Raw genomic sequence first — 16,495 nt, 5'->3', positions numbered from 1 at the left:
CCCCCACACATGCCGCTCCCAAGACATAAATAAAAATATATAAATACTATTACACAAAATATTGCACGTTTAAAAAGGGAATACTGAAAAGGGTGCCAAAATAATTAATTAGATAGTATTGAGATGCATAAAAAAATACCACTGCAAAATTGGAAAAAATATAACATAGTAAAAAATAACACCTCGGTGCTGAACAGTAATGAAAGGGGTATTTTTAAATAAACTTGCAATTGGAAATTCAAATATAAAAATTATCAGATCTGGTGTAACTGGAGATCTGAAAAAATAAGGGGGGTAAAAGTCCAAAGTAAAATGTAATTAATATCGAAAACTTTTTCAGGATATAATCACTTGATTTATCATAACGATACATGTACAGTGAAAAAACCATGATAACATGATAAAACTTATCAGGATAGGAAATTGGGATAAGAAAGCATTGGATTAACGAATCGAGGAGATAAAGAGAAAGGATAAGAATATCACTGTACTAGCCTTAAAATAATTAAGATAATTTACAAGATAAAATACAAGATAAAATCTAGAGAAAAGCATGCATTAAGTGCATAATGTATAATTGCATAATTTTGATAGGAGAGAAAGATATAATTTATAGAAAGTAAAAATAAGAGAGAGAGAGAGGCAGAGATAATGAAAAGAAAATGTCTCCAAGGCAGAACCAGAATCATTGTATTAAGCAGGAAAAGTAGAAAAGCATAAAGGTCTTAATCAGGAAATAGAATTGCTTGCTTTACAGAACTGAGGAAAGTAGGAGAAAGAACAGCAAAATCCTTGATGTCGTTGGGTAGTGTGTCCCACAGTCGAGGTAGTCTTCTGGAGGGGGTGCAGAAGAGGGATTGTGTCCTAGAAGAAAGATGTCGAAAGGAAAGAACTTCCATATGACGGGGGTTAATGAGTATGTTTTCAAGAAGAGATTCACAGTCACATAAACCTGATAGGCAGTTGTATGCAAATGAGCATAACAAGTAGTCCCTACGAGATGTGAGTGATGACCAGTTAAGTGCCAGAAGTCTTTCATCATACGGCATTTCGCCTCGCCTCTGCTTGAGAGCTAAGCGGGTTGCTGCTCGCTGAATCTTTTCAATTTTCCTAGATTGAGTTAAGGTCGTCGGGTGCCAGGCAGGAATGCCATATTCGAGGATTGGCAAGATGAGAGCTTTATACAATGCAAATATGGCATTGGTAGAAGCACCACGTGCAACAACACGGATAAAACCAAGCAGACGGTTCGACCTAGAGACAATTGAATCAATGTGTGGGTTCCATGATAGGTCTGAACTAATTGTAATACCCAAGTACAAGAATGAAGATACGGATGATATACATGCGTTTCCTAAATAGTAATGAGGAGTTTGGATTCTTTTCTTCCTGGTCACATGCATAACTTTAGTCTTGTGTGCATTAAAGGACATACCATTGCTGGCAGTCCACTGTATCAAGCTATCTAAGTCATTTTGGACTATGGTTTCGTCAGCATCAGAAGAAATAACACGGAATAAGAGAAGATCATCTGCAAAGAGAACAGCTTCAGAAGAAAGGGAGATGGAGATGTCGTTAATGAAGAGATTGAATAGCTTGGGTCCCAGAACACTCCCTTGCGGAATTCCGGAAGGAACATGAATCCAAGGAGAGGTTGAACCCTGAAAGAGAACAGACTGATAGCGGTTAGAAAGGAAAGAACAAATCCATCTCCACAGGTTACCCTGAATGTTGAATTGAGAGGATAGCTTGGCAAGAAGAGCACTGTGAGGCATTTTGTCGAAAGCTTTCGACATGTCTAGAAAAACAGCGTCGATTCGTGGTGGGGATCTCTTATCCAAGACAGTCGCCCATCTATTGAGCACATTCACCAACTAAGTAACACAACTCTTCCCTCTCGTAAAACCATGCTGGTTTCTATTAAGGAGACCAAACGATTCGACATGGTTATCAATAGCCTTCACGATCATCTTCTCAAGCACTCTGCACAACACAGATGTTAGGGCAACAGGCCGGTAATTAGTAATGTCGGATGTTTCACCTTTCTTAAAAACAGGGGTAATATGGGCTCGTTTCCAAGAAGAAGGCACAGTTCACTGTGGAGAGAAGCATTAAACAAAATAGATAGAGGATGTGAAATTTCAAGGGCAATGTTACTGAGTACACTGGGTAACGAGCCGTCAGGTCCCGGTGGTTTGTTCTTGGATAGGCGAAGAAGAGCAGAATGAATATCAGAGGTGGAGACGGACAGGTCAGAGAGAGAAGGGATAGGCAAAGTGCATAAAGAAGGAGCCTTAGGAAGAGGTAAAGAAGGACCAAAAAACGGAGGAAAAATAAGTGCTGAAAGCATTAGCAATGTCGCAAGGTTTACACATGTTAATATTATTTAACTTGAATTTAGGAGGTGGGACAGCATGCTTTTTATTACGTATAAATGACCAGAATTTACGCCTGTTATCTTTACAAGTAAAGAGAGAGTTCACATAAGTCCAGTAAGATTTCCTAGTTTCTTTCTTTACCTTATTTCTAAGAGCTTTGTAAGCAGTCCAATCGTCAGGTCTTTTAGACCGTCTAGCGTTTCTAAACAAAGAATGTTTCAGCAAGACAAGTTTCTTTAGTTCTGTTGAGATCCAAGGTGAACATTTAGACTTCTTCTTCAAGGTACGTGGGATAGCATCATTGACGGCAGCATGAAACAGGTCAAGAAATAGTTCGTAGCTTTCCTCAATGTCAGCCGGATCCAATAGAGAATTCCATGGTAATAGGTGTAGAGTATGCCGAAGATGACCAAAGTCTGCCTGTTTCAAATGAAGAAACGATCGGAGAACTGAAGGCGTCGGAGCAGGCTTCGGTGATCGCAGGCGAACACTGTACTGCTAGGTGGTCAGACTCCACAGGATTAGCCATGGTATTAACATCCAGAAGAGCGTATTGACGGTTGGTGAAGACAAGATCGATGATTGATCCCTCAGTGGAAGATCCATTCGACAATCTAGTTGGAGAGGATACCATCTGAATCAGATCAAGCTCATTCATCATTGATGACAAGTGAATCCGATTTGAAGAATGAACATTTGGCGACATATCAACATTGAAGTCACCTAGGAGACATCCATCATAATCATCAGGTTTGATCAAATCTAATTCAGCTTGCAACCTATCCCAATAAGATGTGTTGCTATTAGGAGGTCTATATAATACACCAATCACCCATGAGTCAGAACCATTCTTGAAGGAGGCCCAGATGATTTCAAGACAGCTGTTGTTTACCTTCCGTTCCGGTATCAGGTACTGCTTTATAGCAAGCAAGACGCCACCTCCACGCCGATTATCAGGGCGATCACGACGAAATATAAGGTAATCTTGTGGAATACCCAAGGAGGCATCGTAAACATCACCATCCAACCATGTTTCATTAATACATATGATGTCTGGTCGGGAAGTGCAAATATATGATTCGAACTCGGGTACTTTCTGACGTAGACTTCTGGCATTTAGCAGAATGCAACTCAATTGCTTACTAGTTGATCGAATTTGAGTTTTATCAGAGAGACGTGATCTAACACATGGGGCTGGATTAGGATTCACGTCACCACAGCAGATGATCCTAATGTTGAGACTAGCGATAGCGTTACTATAATATGGGATACGAGATTTCAAGTATCCTTTCTGGATGTAGAGATTGGAGTATCGAGCTTTAGGTTTTGGAGCAAGAAATCCATCTGAATTATTGCAAATAGTTATTGACAAGCCAATGTAGAGCATGAAATATGCAATATGTAAGCTCCACGGCCATGGACGCTTCCAAGACACCATCATCATACTTGTTCGAAATGTTTACCATTCATATGCAAATGCACCCATGTTGCTATAACGGGCATGAACTGTACTGAATGCAATGTACCGTACAACGTGTTGCATATGGGCTTACGTATATCGTAGTACAGATAACACAAATTCACTTCATAAATCTCATTGAAAATCACAATTTTAGCTTACTTTTCTGCAGATATTTCGTGACCAGTCTTTACTATGAAGTGTTAATCAGCAGATTATAACAAAAATAGTGCACCAGGTTGAAGATAAAACACTGAAAAACAGAAAACTTGTCCCGTAATCTATCCAGTGACCAGTAAGCATCAGTTACATCATCCGAGCGCAAAGCGAAGATTTTATATAGTGACATAATATACAGCGCGTCCCCCCTCAAAAAAAATGTCCCTCTGACATAGGGCTGAATTAATTCTAAAATATGGTAGTATTCTCAAATAAATGTTCATGAGTAGAAAGCTCATTTCATGATCTAACTTCTATGAAAATTTCATTGGTCGCGCATTAGCGGTTTTGAATACACACTCTGTTACGTAACAGTGGTGCATTTTAACCCAACTTGGAATTTCCAAGTTTTCAGCATTGATGCATTGTCTATGGCATGTTAACCCCCATTTTTACATCCAGGATCTGAGCAGGGAGATTTTCCGAATTACTGTACATCCAGGCTCATCAAATCATAAATTTGGGATGTTCAGAAGGAAAAGAAACATAACAAAAAGTAATATTGTGTGATGATTGACAGGGGGAAATTGGATGAAAATGTGAATGATGGATGAGTAAGATAAGCTGAGAATCCACAAGTTAATCATCCTTCGTGAAAAAGGATCTTTACCTGGATCTGCCACTGGTATAACAATAACAGAGATCTGGGATCCGTTTCATAAAACGTGTTACAATAAAAAAAATTACAATAACAGTTAAAAGCTACAGACATCCTTCAATCTGATTGGCTGATTTTGTTATAGAAATTAGAATTGTGCACTTGTTATTATAACAAGTCTTTATGGAAAGGGGACCTGGGTCCCGTTGCAGAAAGAGTTGCAATCAATCGCAACTCTAAAATATCAAGCGCAACTTGATTTTCAACCAATCAACAGCGCGCATTTGGGACTTGCGATTGATTTTTTGACTTGCGTTTAAACACAACTCTTTCTGCAACGGACCCCAGCAGATCGTCTGCCATCTCGACAGGCGCTCGGTATGTTAGAAGGGGGGGTGGCTACCCAAGCCTGGGTAAGCAGAGATATTATTATTCCATCCATATTTACGTAGCCTTGTATATTTTTTTCTGATGGTAATAATGAATAGCCATATGAAGAGCTCTGATGATCATTTAGAAAATGACCAGCACTATTTATTATTGCGGACACACTCTCACGTATTTTGTCAAAATTTGTTCACCGCTAACCGGTTTCCTCTATTGTTGTTTTGGCGAGTATTCTCTTATCAAACAGCGAAAGAATTCAAGTCCAAATATAAGTACCATGTTTCTTCTTACAATAAGTTCGCTCAACCATTAATGCAAATCCCAACTGCATGGCGTGGGATAGTTGGTTACACTTGTGAGGAATGCGGGAATGACACAGTACAAATAATTTGATTGCTAAATAAATATGTCGAATTGTGACATTTTCATTTCCTGCAGCTTTTCAAAATTTTGTTTTCATTTCATTAACTCTTGCTCGTACTATAATGACGACAGCAACTGGACGAAAGGGAATATTACCAATAATTGAGCCGCATAAACTATACAACAGAGTTTCGGAAGAATGTTTATAAACTCGTGCCGTTAACATATTCGGGGTAAGTTGTGATTTTTGCATACAAGCTTATATCAAAATTTTCATCTATATAATATTTTCTAATTGCTTATGCGATTTTTTTTGTCTAATAAATTTGTGTCGCTGCATGTTTCATGCTATTTTCCTTTTTCAAAGTACCCGACACTCATTCGAATCTTTGTCTATGGGCGACGTCGACGATTGGGATTGATCCGCATAATCACTATCATTACAAACGTCATCATCATCATTATCTTATAATATCATCTTTATCATCATAATCATCATCGTCATTACCATCACTATAATCTTCATAATCATCATCATCATCGTCCTCGTCGTCTTCATTGCCATCATTATAATCGTCACCATTATCTTTCATCATCAGCGTCATTACCATCATCACCATCATTATCAACTTCTTCATTATCGTCATTTCTATCATCATCATCACCATCATTATAATAATCATCATCGTAATTACCATCATTATAATCGTCACCATCATCATCATCATCGTCGTCGTCGTTATTACCATCATTATAATCATCATCGTAATTACCATCATAATAATCATCATCATCGTCATTATCATCATTATAATCATCATCATCGTCATCATCATCGTCACTACCATCAATACAATCATCATCATTATCATCGTCGTCGTCACTACCAGCACTGTACCCCCCCCCCCACACGATTTGTTTTAAGGAAGGATAGTATATTTGTTTCTTTGGTCATATTTTTTTGACATATTCTGAAATAAAATCATTATCATTGTGATTATTGATGTTCACTAAAAAATTGGGTACGCATTGAACACTCCCGTATGCATAATAGACAAGACCGCTCCACCCCCACCCATCTTCCTCAAGCTACATGTATCTCGGGGATAAAGTAGTCTTCTCTTTACACCGTGCCCATTTGGGGGCCTAAGAATGTTATATTAGGCGAAAATATTTCTTGCATTTTTTTCTGCATCAAAAGATATATAAACATATCTCTAGGCGATGGCACAGTGCTGCTTTGAGTGTGGATTAAGATGGCAATCCTGCAGGGATTTTACCCGAACACAGGTAGGCTTATATCTGCATTGGCGTTGATTCATTATCGTGACATTTAATTCATTTGACAGTGAAATTATTGTGTTAATCTATTTTAGCTGGCTTCGGCTATTAAAACTGATTTACCTCCATATGGCTTCAGCCGCACTTTGCCGCATGATTAATAAAAACGACTCATAATATTGTATAAATCTATAATATACCCACCATCTTTACACAAGTTAAGGTTGTGCCAGAGAGAACGCGTTTACTCTGACAAAAAGTTTGTTGTAAAACAACAGAAAACATAAACGTAAAAAGACATCGGTGAAGGTTGGAGGGAAATACAAAAACGTAATCAGAATCTTTTTTAAGTATATATACGCGAAGCTGTCCCATAAATTTTGCGATATATAAAATACATGAATTTCAATATAATTCACAATGACTAAATTTTGTTTTCTTTCGTTAGGCTCAGGTTTGGAATGATTTGTTGATACACTGATGGTATAAATTTTTTTTAAGTGACATTCGATTTTTAACACTCGATAAAAAGAGAAGTTGCTCGTAGGTGATGTCACAAAATAAAAGTAATATATGGAGAATAACCTTTAAATCTTGATGGAATTTTATCAAACCTTCACCATCTTTTTTATTACTTCTTCAGCTATTTTTAGATGAACTTTTTGTCAGGGTGAACATTTCCTTTAACTGCGGACAATTTTCTCTTTCATTCTTTTCCAATTTAGTGGCCTATTCCAAGATGGTTATTCATTATATATCGACTTATTACACTCATCTACACATGGGGTTATCAGATATTTTCCTGGGTGATGTATTTCGATCCGAGATTTTACGCCTTCGTCACAAATTTGACCTTCTCGCTCCTAGCACTGTACGAAATAGCGGCCACCGGAAACCTGTTAATCGATTTGGTATTAGACACAAAGGACACTCCGCCAAAAGAATCCACAAGTAAGAAATACTAATTAGTTTATCAAGCATGTTGATTCAGCGTTACCGCGTTACCATGGGGATTTCCATCCCCATATTTTGAAATTTTCGGATATTTAGAAGCTTTTGGGGTAAAAAAAATATATTTTGGGATTAATAGATAATTTAAAGGATTCTTTGTCCATTTTAGGGTGATTTTTGAAGGTTTTTGGTGAAAAGCAGTAAGATTCTTCATTTTTTAGTAATACAGTGCGTCCCAGAAAAAACGAAACCGAGATTTAGCGATGATTTATCATGACTTAATCATAAATAAAATAGACAAATTACCTATCAATGTAAAGCTTAGAATCTCCTCTTTCATCTGGTATTACTTAGATTATTTCTCATTCACGCATGAGTGAGCAAAAACAATTTGAAAAGGGGGTACCAAAAAGTCACTTGGCGGGCCGTATCTGTGTTTTAAAAAGAAAATCTCATTTTGAAAAAGTTCAATATCTGCTCTTTAATTTGATACCTCAATTACAGAAAATGGTCAAGAAATGACAAAGTTCTGGTTATTTGAAATAAGGCTTGAATTTCAATAATTTCAGAAAATTAAGAGGTTTTACAGGCTAGCGTTCAAACTAACTCGACACTCCGTTTTGTTGACGATCAGCCATGCATGAAGTCTTTTGTTACCGTGCGATAGCTTCTGTGGGAAACCGGTGAAAACAAGTTTATTTAATGAAATTAGGGAAATACAACCATTATTTCGAGGGATCATAACTTTTTTAATTCTTGTCCATTTTCTGTGATTGAGGTATCAAAGAAAAGAGCAGATATTGAACTTTTTAGTCATGTGATTTTCTTTTTGAAATTCAGATACCCCCCGCCAAGTGAGTTTTTGGCATCCTCTCTTCGAATTGTCTTTACTCACTCATGCGTGAATGAGGAATAATCTAAGTAATACCAGATGAAAGAGGAGACTCTAAGCTTTACATTGATAGGTCATTTGTCTATTTTATTTATGATTAAGTTATGATAAATCATCGCTAAATCTCGGTTTCGTTTTTTCTGGGACGCACTGTATAACGCTAATAGTAATAAACGATCTACTGTAGATAGATAAATGCATTGCATTAATTAGTTGTACGATACAATGGTATTGTTGCCAATCTACATTACATCGAAACCTGCCCCCCCCCCACACACACACAAAATTACTTGGTGTGAACAAACGAGCACACAATAACTAGTTTTGGGCAATAACCATGATAGCAGTTATCACTTTTAGTCATTTTTATGGCTTTAAAAATTTTGGGATTTGGGGATTTTTCAAGTGCCTTTTGGGGATATTCTTCAGCTTGGACCTGGCAACACGGTTGATTTCGTTAAATTCTATCCTAAAGTGTAAGAGATATAAAAAAGGGACGACAGCAGCTCTGTTATTTTCTTTTTGTTTTTATTATTTTGTTTGTTGTTATTTATTCTGTCAATCGCAATCTTTTACAATTGTTTGTTTTATTTATCACCATGCATAACAAGAATTGACAGAATATGAGAGTACTTTAGAGAAATATCATTTACAGTATTTGGAGAGATATAAATCCTTCATATTCTTCCTGAATTTCAAATGTAAGGTCCTACATATCTTATTGATCTATGGACTAATGCATGCACTTTTGGGAGTGAATGAATGAAAACCAAATGAATGTCTAATTGGATAATTATGAATGTCTCTATTCGAAGTAAAATTATCACGAAATTAAGGTAACTCAATTTTGTTTAACTGATACATAAAAATCGCTATTTGCATAATTATTATGAATATAACTTTCAGTGTTTTCAGTCTACAAAAAAAGGATCAGTTTGGGCAAAATATCCAGACCCCGTACAAAGCCGCAAGGCTCTCTTTGATTGTAATCATAAATGCGATCTGTATTACCTTTCTTGTTGGCTTATGCTATATTGCAATATAAAGTGCAATATAAAATGAATGAGTGAATGAATGAATTGTAGATACGAAGTGGCACAAATGGCCGCAATTTGTGCATAACACCAGCCATTGGCGGCGGAAGCCAAAAATTTAAGGAGGGGACAACCAAAATTATTTTGACAAGCAAAAAAAAAAAAAAAAAAAAGGTCTCCAACAACAAATTTAGGGGGGATCGCCCCCCCCCCTCCTCAAATTTAGGGGGGGACACGTCCCCCCGCTTCCGCCGCCTATGACACCAGCGTATCGTGAAAGACTTGACGAAAGTCACGTACGTGCTAGTGCCAAGAAAGGCACACGTCAATTTGAATTCCGAGGAATTTTGGTATTTTTCTTTTGTTGGATCATAATTCTGTTTATATTTAATGAAATGCTTATTTTCTTAGTGTGAGCACGAGTTTCAAAGTGGATGAGGTTGGTCTTACCCAAATTCAACCACAATTTGTTGCATTTAAACCAATTTGATAATTTGAGCAATTTTGCATTTAATATACTAGTAAACAAGATTGATCAAGCTTGACTGTGAGCAAAAAATATTAGTGTCATCTGCAAACAATAAAGTTGAAAACTTTGACATATATCAAAAAAGAAGCGTGTCCAAAATGGAGCCCTTTGGCACACCGCAGGTAACTGGTAATATATTTGATTTGGTATCACTGAAAATTGTATATTGACTTCAACAAGAAAGATAACTATGGAACCAGTCCAAATTAAGGAGTACCACGAATCCCGTAATGGTAAAGCTTGTTTAAAAGTATAATATGATCAAGGGTATCAAAAGCCTTTCTTAAAGTCCATAAAAACTCATATGACATGTTCATGATTGGCTAAGGCAGATGATACCATATCATATAACTTAAACATTGCATATTCAGTAGAGTGAAATTTCCTGAATCCGTATTGATCATTATTGAGTAAATAGTTGCTAGTCATAATTTGTATAACCTATCATAAACCAGTCATTCTAATATTTTCGAAAAACGCGAGAGTATAGAACTAGGCCAGACGATATTGGTAAATAAACTAGCATCGTCTTTCGTATAAATAGGTATAACTTTGGAAATTTTCATCATTGAGGGAATTTGAAAACTACCGGAAAAGGTGGGATAGAAGGCGTATTGCCACAGTTATTCATAGTTAATTATTTCTCCGCCTGGCATTCCAGTGGTTAATTTCTATTCCTATTGTTCATTCTTTGATCTTTAAATTGTATGTATCCTTATGTAATTTTCATTTTGCCAAATAAATATTAGGTTAAAGATGTAAACAGGGGGTTTGATAACGTTCCAATTAAACGTTTTAAGAAATATGTGTTCATTGCGTCATGCATGTCCATGTCATGTACGTCGTTCCAGAGGACGGACATGTCCCACAATATTTTGAAGGTGGGCCGGAGCAACACCCGGAATCATGCAATAGGGAGCATTCTAATTTATTATTTTGTAAATACATTGCTTCATTTTCCGAAACGCGCGCCGTTTAATGATGTTTTGGAAGGCAAGAAGGCATACATGAATTATTCAGGAGTAAGGTGATTAAAAGAAACCAAATTATACGAACCTATCCTTATGTGTTTTGATGAATTGTACAATGAAACAAGATTGTTCTCTTTATTGCGCTCGTTCGATCTGCTCGCTTGTATATAGGGCGGCAGGATAATGAATGGTGACTTTATTCAATATGCATAAAATTTAGGGCAGTGTGTCAATGTCGATAACAAAGTTATGTTTTGTTCCATTTTCTTTAATTTTCACGACAGCACTGTCTCTTCGATACACTATACAATGGGTTCTTTATGACGTACTTGTGACGTGGTCGCTCATCGTCGCCATCGTTTACTGGGCGTTCTTATTCGAGCAAAATACAGACGCCCTCAGCTGGGTGGAGGACATCACCATCCACCTCCTCCCTGCCGCTTTCACCCTATTGGAAGTCACAGTAACGGCCACGCCCTGTTTATTTGGTCACGTGGTCTACCCAATAACGTATGGAATGATGTATCTCACCTTCACGTTGATCTACTGGGCTGTGAGTGGGGGAGTGGTTTACTTCTTTCTCGACTACGGGGAGAACCCCGTCACGTCCATCATTGCCTTGCTCTCTCTTGCCGCAGCCATCTTTGTAATTTACACAGTGGTGTGGGTTGTGACGAACCTGCGGCAGTGGGTGGCCAGGAAGACGAACGACTGTCGATGCGGTAGTCGAGCAAAGTACGACGTCGAAAAGAATACGGAAAACCAAGGACACCATTCTGAAGGGGGCGAGGGGATTGTAGACCACGTCTTCTAGCAATCGAATACTCAAAATACCATGGCCCGGCGGCCTGTTTCATAAAGATTGATAACTATGGCAACTACCATGGAAACCTTGAATGACATTGGCTGATGTACCCTGTTAATTGCCATTGTGGTAATTGACACATTGGCAAAGTTACAGCACATGGCCCTAGGAACGATTTTTTTAGAGTGCTGATATTAATATGAAGGAGAAAAAAGGTTCTCAATGTAAAATGGAGGTCATTTTGGTCCCCAAAAACTTTGAAAAGCAAAAAGAAAAGGAAAAAATGGGTTCACTCTAGAAGGTCATTTTGGTTACAAACATTTTTTCACAACTTCCAGCACCCCGCTTCCCAGCCAGGGCCATGTTACAACAGGGGGCACGTTTCATGAAACTTGTTTAAATAACATTTTAAAACTACCAAAATCATCTGATTGACTGATCACAAACTTGTTATAGTTATGGTAATGAGTCTTTATGAAACGGGCCCCAGATCTATGTGGATAACCGCTAACAATCGGGAGAAATGGAAATTATGCCTTGGTCACATTTGCTCTACGGTGGCCGTACGGCGAGTCGAAATCAGTCGTTTTGTTCATTATTATTCAAACCCACTATATGTAGCTGGTACAAAAATATTAAAACGGCTGTTTTCGACTCGCCTTACGGCCGCCGTAGAGCAAATGTGACCAAGGTATTACTGACCTCTTTTTTTACGTGGGGTGGATCTATCATTTTGTAGGCACCGAGAAGGGGTCAACAGTTATTCCGTTAGAATGCCTTCCCATGTATTCTTTCCGTCTTGACCAAGGGTCCGTTTTTTTTTGCATAAACAGGGGAGCGTTTCATCAACATTTTTGTCCGACCAGTTGTCAGATCTGATAACTTTTCTGGATTTTGATTGGCTGAGAGGTACAGTTTCTATGGTAACTGTCGGATAAAATAGGACATGTCGGATAAAACGTATGACAAGTCCTTTCATGAAACGCTCCCCTGTTATGTTAAAACGCAACCAAAAAAAATTCCAGCGTAAGTCATGATACGCGCGTTTCATTATCTTCTTGAAAGGAAAGTTGGGTTTAATTTGTTGAAATGCGTTTGATCGCACCGCTTTGTGCAACCGGCCCCAAGACTTGTGAATGAAATAATATTACCCGAGAATAGATTCAGTCTGCAGGAGTTACATTTAATATGAGTATCCGATGAATGAAATCGAAGTGTCATCAATTTTACACTAACAAAAAGAAAAAAAAACGTTTTAAGATGGTTGGTCAAAATTAGAATTGTGACGGAATGTTACGCATTGTGACGTAGACGCACTGTGTGACGCAACGCGCTAATTGTGACGTAAGCGCGTTTACTTTGCCGTATAGTGCGTGCTTCTTGGCAACTATACCATTTCCAAATATTAACAAGGAAGCAGACAGTGCAAATGGAGTAAAAATCAACACGCATATGCTGAAAGTTTTAAAACACATATACTGAAAAAAAAGTAGCATCAGCATCCCTGAACTGACAAGGAAAAAGGATGGGGAATGAGGCTCATGGTAAATAACAAAATCGGTAAGAACTTTAAAATATCGTGTTATCGCGTTCAGTTGAATACGATATTACCGTCCTGATGCAAATAAAAAAAAAACCCAAAAAGGTGACATCTGTATCGAAATCCGATTAAACTGGAAGAAATTGATGGAAACATAAAATAATGGTAAAAAATTAAAACTCCCTCTCGGACAATTAAAAATGTAACGTAATCCAGTTGAACACATGGCTCGTATTCTGAAGTCAGGTTCAACTTAAACTCAGGTTTTAAGTTGTGGTTTAAGTATGGGAAGCCAAAAGTATCAAAATTTTTATTATGGGAAGCCAAAAGGGTCAAAAATTTTATTAAGTTGTATGTTTCTTATGTTTACTGTGCTCTTTCCTGATTCATCGATGGTGAAGACAATCACATATTCATACTTCCTAGGCAATTATGAATGATTTCAGAGAGCAAAACGAGCTGAAATATCTCTACCGTTGGTGATTTATGTAACAATTGGCTATCCATACTTAAACCACAACTTTAAACCTGAGTATAAGTTAAACCTGCTATCAGAATACGAGCCAATGCATTAGTCACGCCGTATTATAAAAGAATACATCTTTTTCATCAGTGTAGGATTTTAAATCATTAACTCATCAGAAAAGATGAATGTTTTGATTGCAATGACTCTATAAAAGGACGAATAAAAACCCGAAATGAAGAATTGACTGAGCAAGTGAATAATGGTTCAAATACCGCATCCATAATGATCACCACCCCGTTGTCTCCCCCCCCCCCCCCCACCTGCTCAACGTACTAATATTACAGAGTATAGAAAATGAATTCCTTAATACTGATTATATTGAAATCTCTCTAAGATTTAGGTAATTTTCCAAGTAAGCATATATTCCTGATATATAAATGATATAATCATAACATCACAAGTCATCAGGTACGGAAATGAAGGACTTCTCCTGAGATTTTCAGGTCTTTACTTCTGGTAATTGACAATATCTAAACAGTTTAATTTTTTGAAGTTTTACGTGTGTTAAGAAATGACGGTTTTAACCCCCCCCCCCATCAAAACTTGTCCAACAGATCTTTAAATCTTATACACTTTGAAGGCACATTCTTGCTTTAGGGAGGCTTGACCAGAGTTGCAATTGTTCACTTTCTCATTATCTTCGATTCTTATGCCATGGTATACAAACTAATTACAAACTAATACAAACATGGTTACCAAATATCCTTGGTTGTACCCCGTTAGTATATCCCCAAAAAGAAAAATATATGTCGATCCCATGTCTATCATCCGTGCCGATATAAACTGGGATCAACTTGAGTGTCAACATAACTTGAGTTTATGTAAATATCTACTGTTAAAATTCAGAAAATACGAAAAAACATCTGTCGATTTAGAATAAATTCCCATAATTTATACATTGAAACTGGAAGACATGGACGCCCAGATAAATATACCCTCGCATTTTACGTGCAATAATAATTTTGGCAAAATAGCTGAAAATGTGTCAGTTTAAAAATCTTAGCGATGAAAAAAAAATTAATGTAACTTTATAATTAAAACAATTGATAATTTCTGTCAAATTCTGTGAGTTCATAAATATGATAGAGGAGTTCTAGCATCAACATTTTTGTCTTTTTTTCTCCATTCAGGCTATTTTAAAATCCAAGGTATACCAAAGATATTTATCTATCATAATGCATACTTGAAGTTAATTTCTGAGCTTTGTTCGATATTGAATAGATAATCATAAAGTTCCATTATATTGCGTTGTCCTATACTTGCTCTACGTTAGATTTCAATACGTTATTTCTCTTTGTATATTGAAAATCTAAAAGGAAATGTATTGATGTGTTTCTGATTTATACGATATACTGCTATAAATATTTAATAATATAATGTTACCATTGTATATACTGTAAAACGAAATGTTCATATCAAGTGAATGAAGCTTGTTAATAAATTCAATTCAATTCAAATCAATAAATTCGAAGTAGAAAATGTGGGGTTCTCGGAAGTATTTTTTTTCTATGAACTATACTGAAACAGGTACCGTAAATAAAAACGTATATTCACTGCTAATTCTGCTTCTTTGTCCTTTTTTGTATACCTTGCCTTCCTTCATTCGCCCCCCCCCCCCGCCCTCTCTCAACCTCAAATCAATGAAACCTAAATCCTACTTTCTTGCGTTTATATACAAATTCAATTTCAGAAGTTGGATAAGGAATACTATAAACGAAGGTGCTGAAGTTTCTGAATCAGGTAAAGATGTCGTCTATATTGGGGGTTGTCCTTCGGCCGTTTGCATCCGAAGTGAGCTTTGACCCGATCCCATGGCAACGATGGATGCGGGAGGAAGGAATGCTCATCTACACCATTTCCACCATCATCTACCTCATCACCATCTTCACCGTCCAACGAGTAATGAAGAATCGTCCTCGTTTCGTCCTCCGCCTGCCCCTCGCTCTCTGGAACATCGGTTTGTCCATCTTCAGCATCGTCTGCGCGTGGCGGCTGAACGTCGCCACGCATTACATCCTATCCCAGCGAGGCGCCACGCTGCACAGCCTTGTCTGTGAATGCCACTGCTTCGATAGGGGACAACCCGGCGGGCTCTGGCTCTTCCTCTTCGCGATGAGCAAGCTCGTAGAATACGGCGATACCCTGTTTGTTGTCCTCCGCAAGGCAAAACTCATCGTGTTACATTGGTATCACCACGTGCTCACCTACTTCAGCACCTGTTATCTTTTCGCCTACGCCTCCCCGACGGTCTTCGTCATGGCCATGGTCAACACGTACATCCATTCTCTCATGTACCCGTACTACGCTCTCCGCATCCTGGGCGTGGCCGTCCCAAAACGCGTTGCCATGACGATCACCAGCATCCAAATCATCCAGCTTTTGGCGGGTTTTCTCATCAACCTTTACGCCGCGCAGGCGCTGTTTCGAGGTGTGCCGTGTGAAGTCGACCACATCGGACTAGGGCTGGGACTGTTTGGTTTCGGGACCTTGTTCATACTATTCGTCAACTTCTTCATTCACAGTTACTTCTTCAGAACATCAAAGACTTAATCATAAATACAA

At 37.8% G+C, this 16,495-nt stretch overlaps 2 protein-coding genes across 2 annotated transcripts; both read left to right on the top strand.

Annotated features, from left to right (window-relative positions):
* Nucleotides 1–5,387: 5,387 nt before the first annotated feature.
* Nucleotides 5,388–12,117, top strand: LOC121424337 (protein rolling stone-like). Its single transcript, XM_041619988.1, has 4 exons — nucleotides 5,388–5,637; nucleotides 6,606–6,694; nucleotides 7,411–7,636; nucleotides 11,347–12,117. Exons 2-4 carry the CDS (start codon nucleotides 6,629–6,631, stop codon nucleotides 11,874–11,876), a joined length of 822 nt encoding a protein of 273 aa, XP_041475922.1. The 5' UTR covers nucleotides 5,388–5,637; nucleotides 6,606–6,628; the 3' UTR covers nucleotides 11,877–12,117.
* A 3,484-nt stretch (nucleotides 12,118–15,601) lies between these two features.
* On the top strand, nucleotides 15,602–16,492 carry LOC121423437 (putative fatty acid elongation protein 4). The gene has a single exon (XM_041618774.1). The coding sequence runs from the start codon at nucleotides 15,680–15,682 to the stop codon at nucleotides 16,481–16,483; it is 804 nt and encodes a 267-aa protein (XP_041474708.1). The 5' UTR covers nucleotides 15,602–15,679; the 3' UTR covers nucleotides 16,484–16,492.
* Nucleotides 16,493–16,495: the final 3 nt, after the last annotated feature.

Source organism: Lytechinus variegatus, chromosome 11, assembly GCF_018143015.1.
Source record: "Lytechinus variegatus isolate NC3 chromosome 11, Lvar_3.0, whole genome shotgun sequence".
In the NCBI taxonomy this organism is placed as follows: Eukaryota; Metazoa; Echinodermata; class Echinoidea; order Temnopleuroida; family Toxopneustidae; genus Lytechinus; species Lytechinus variegatus.
This window is presented reverse-complemented; position numbering and strand designations above follow the sequence as displayed.

What these genes read in the sequence shown, in the direction of transcription:
- LOC121423437 (XM_041618774.1), top strand. Translation starts at nt 15,680, where the DNA reads ATGTCGTCTATATTGGGGGTTGTCCTTCGGCCGTTTGCATCCGAAGTG.
- LOC121424337 (XM_041619988.1), top strand. Translation starts at nt 6,629, where the DNA reads ATGGCACAGTGCTGCTTTGAGTGTGGATTAAGATGGCAATCCTGCAGG. An exon ending in GGGATTTTACCCGAACACAG is followed by an intron (nt 6,695 to 7,410) that starts GTAGGCTTATAT and finishes TTTCCAATTTAG; the next exon opens with TGGCCTATTCCAAGATGGTT. An exon ending in TCCGCCAAAAGAATCCACAA is followed by an intron (nt 7,637 to 11,346) that starts GTAAGAAATACT and finishes TTTTCACGACAG; the next exon opens with CACTGTCTCTTCGATACACT.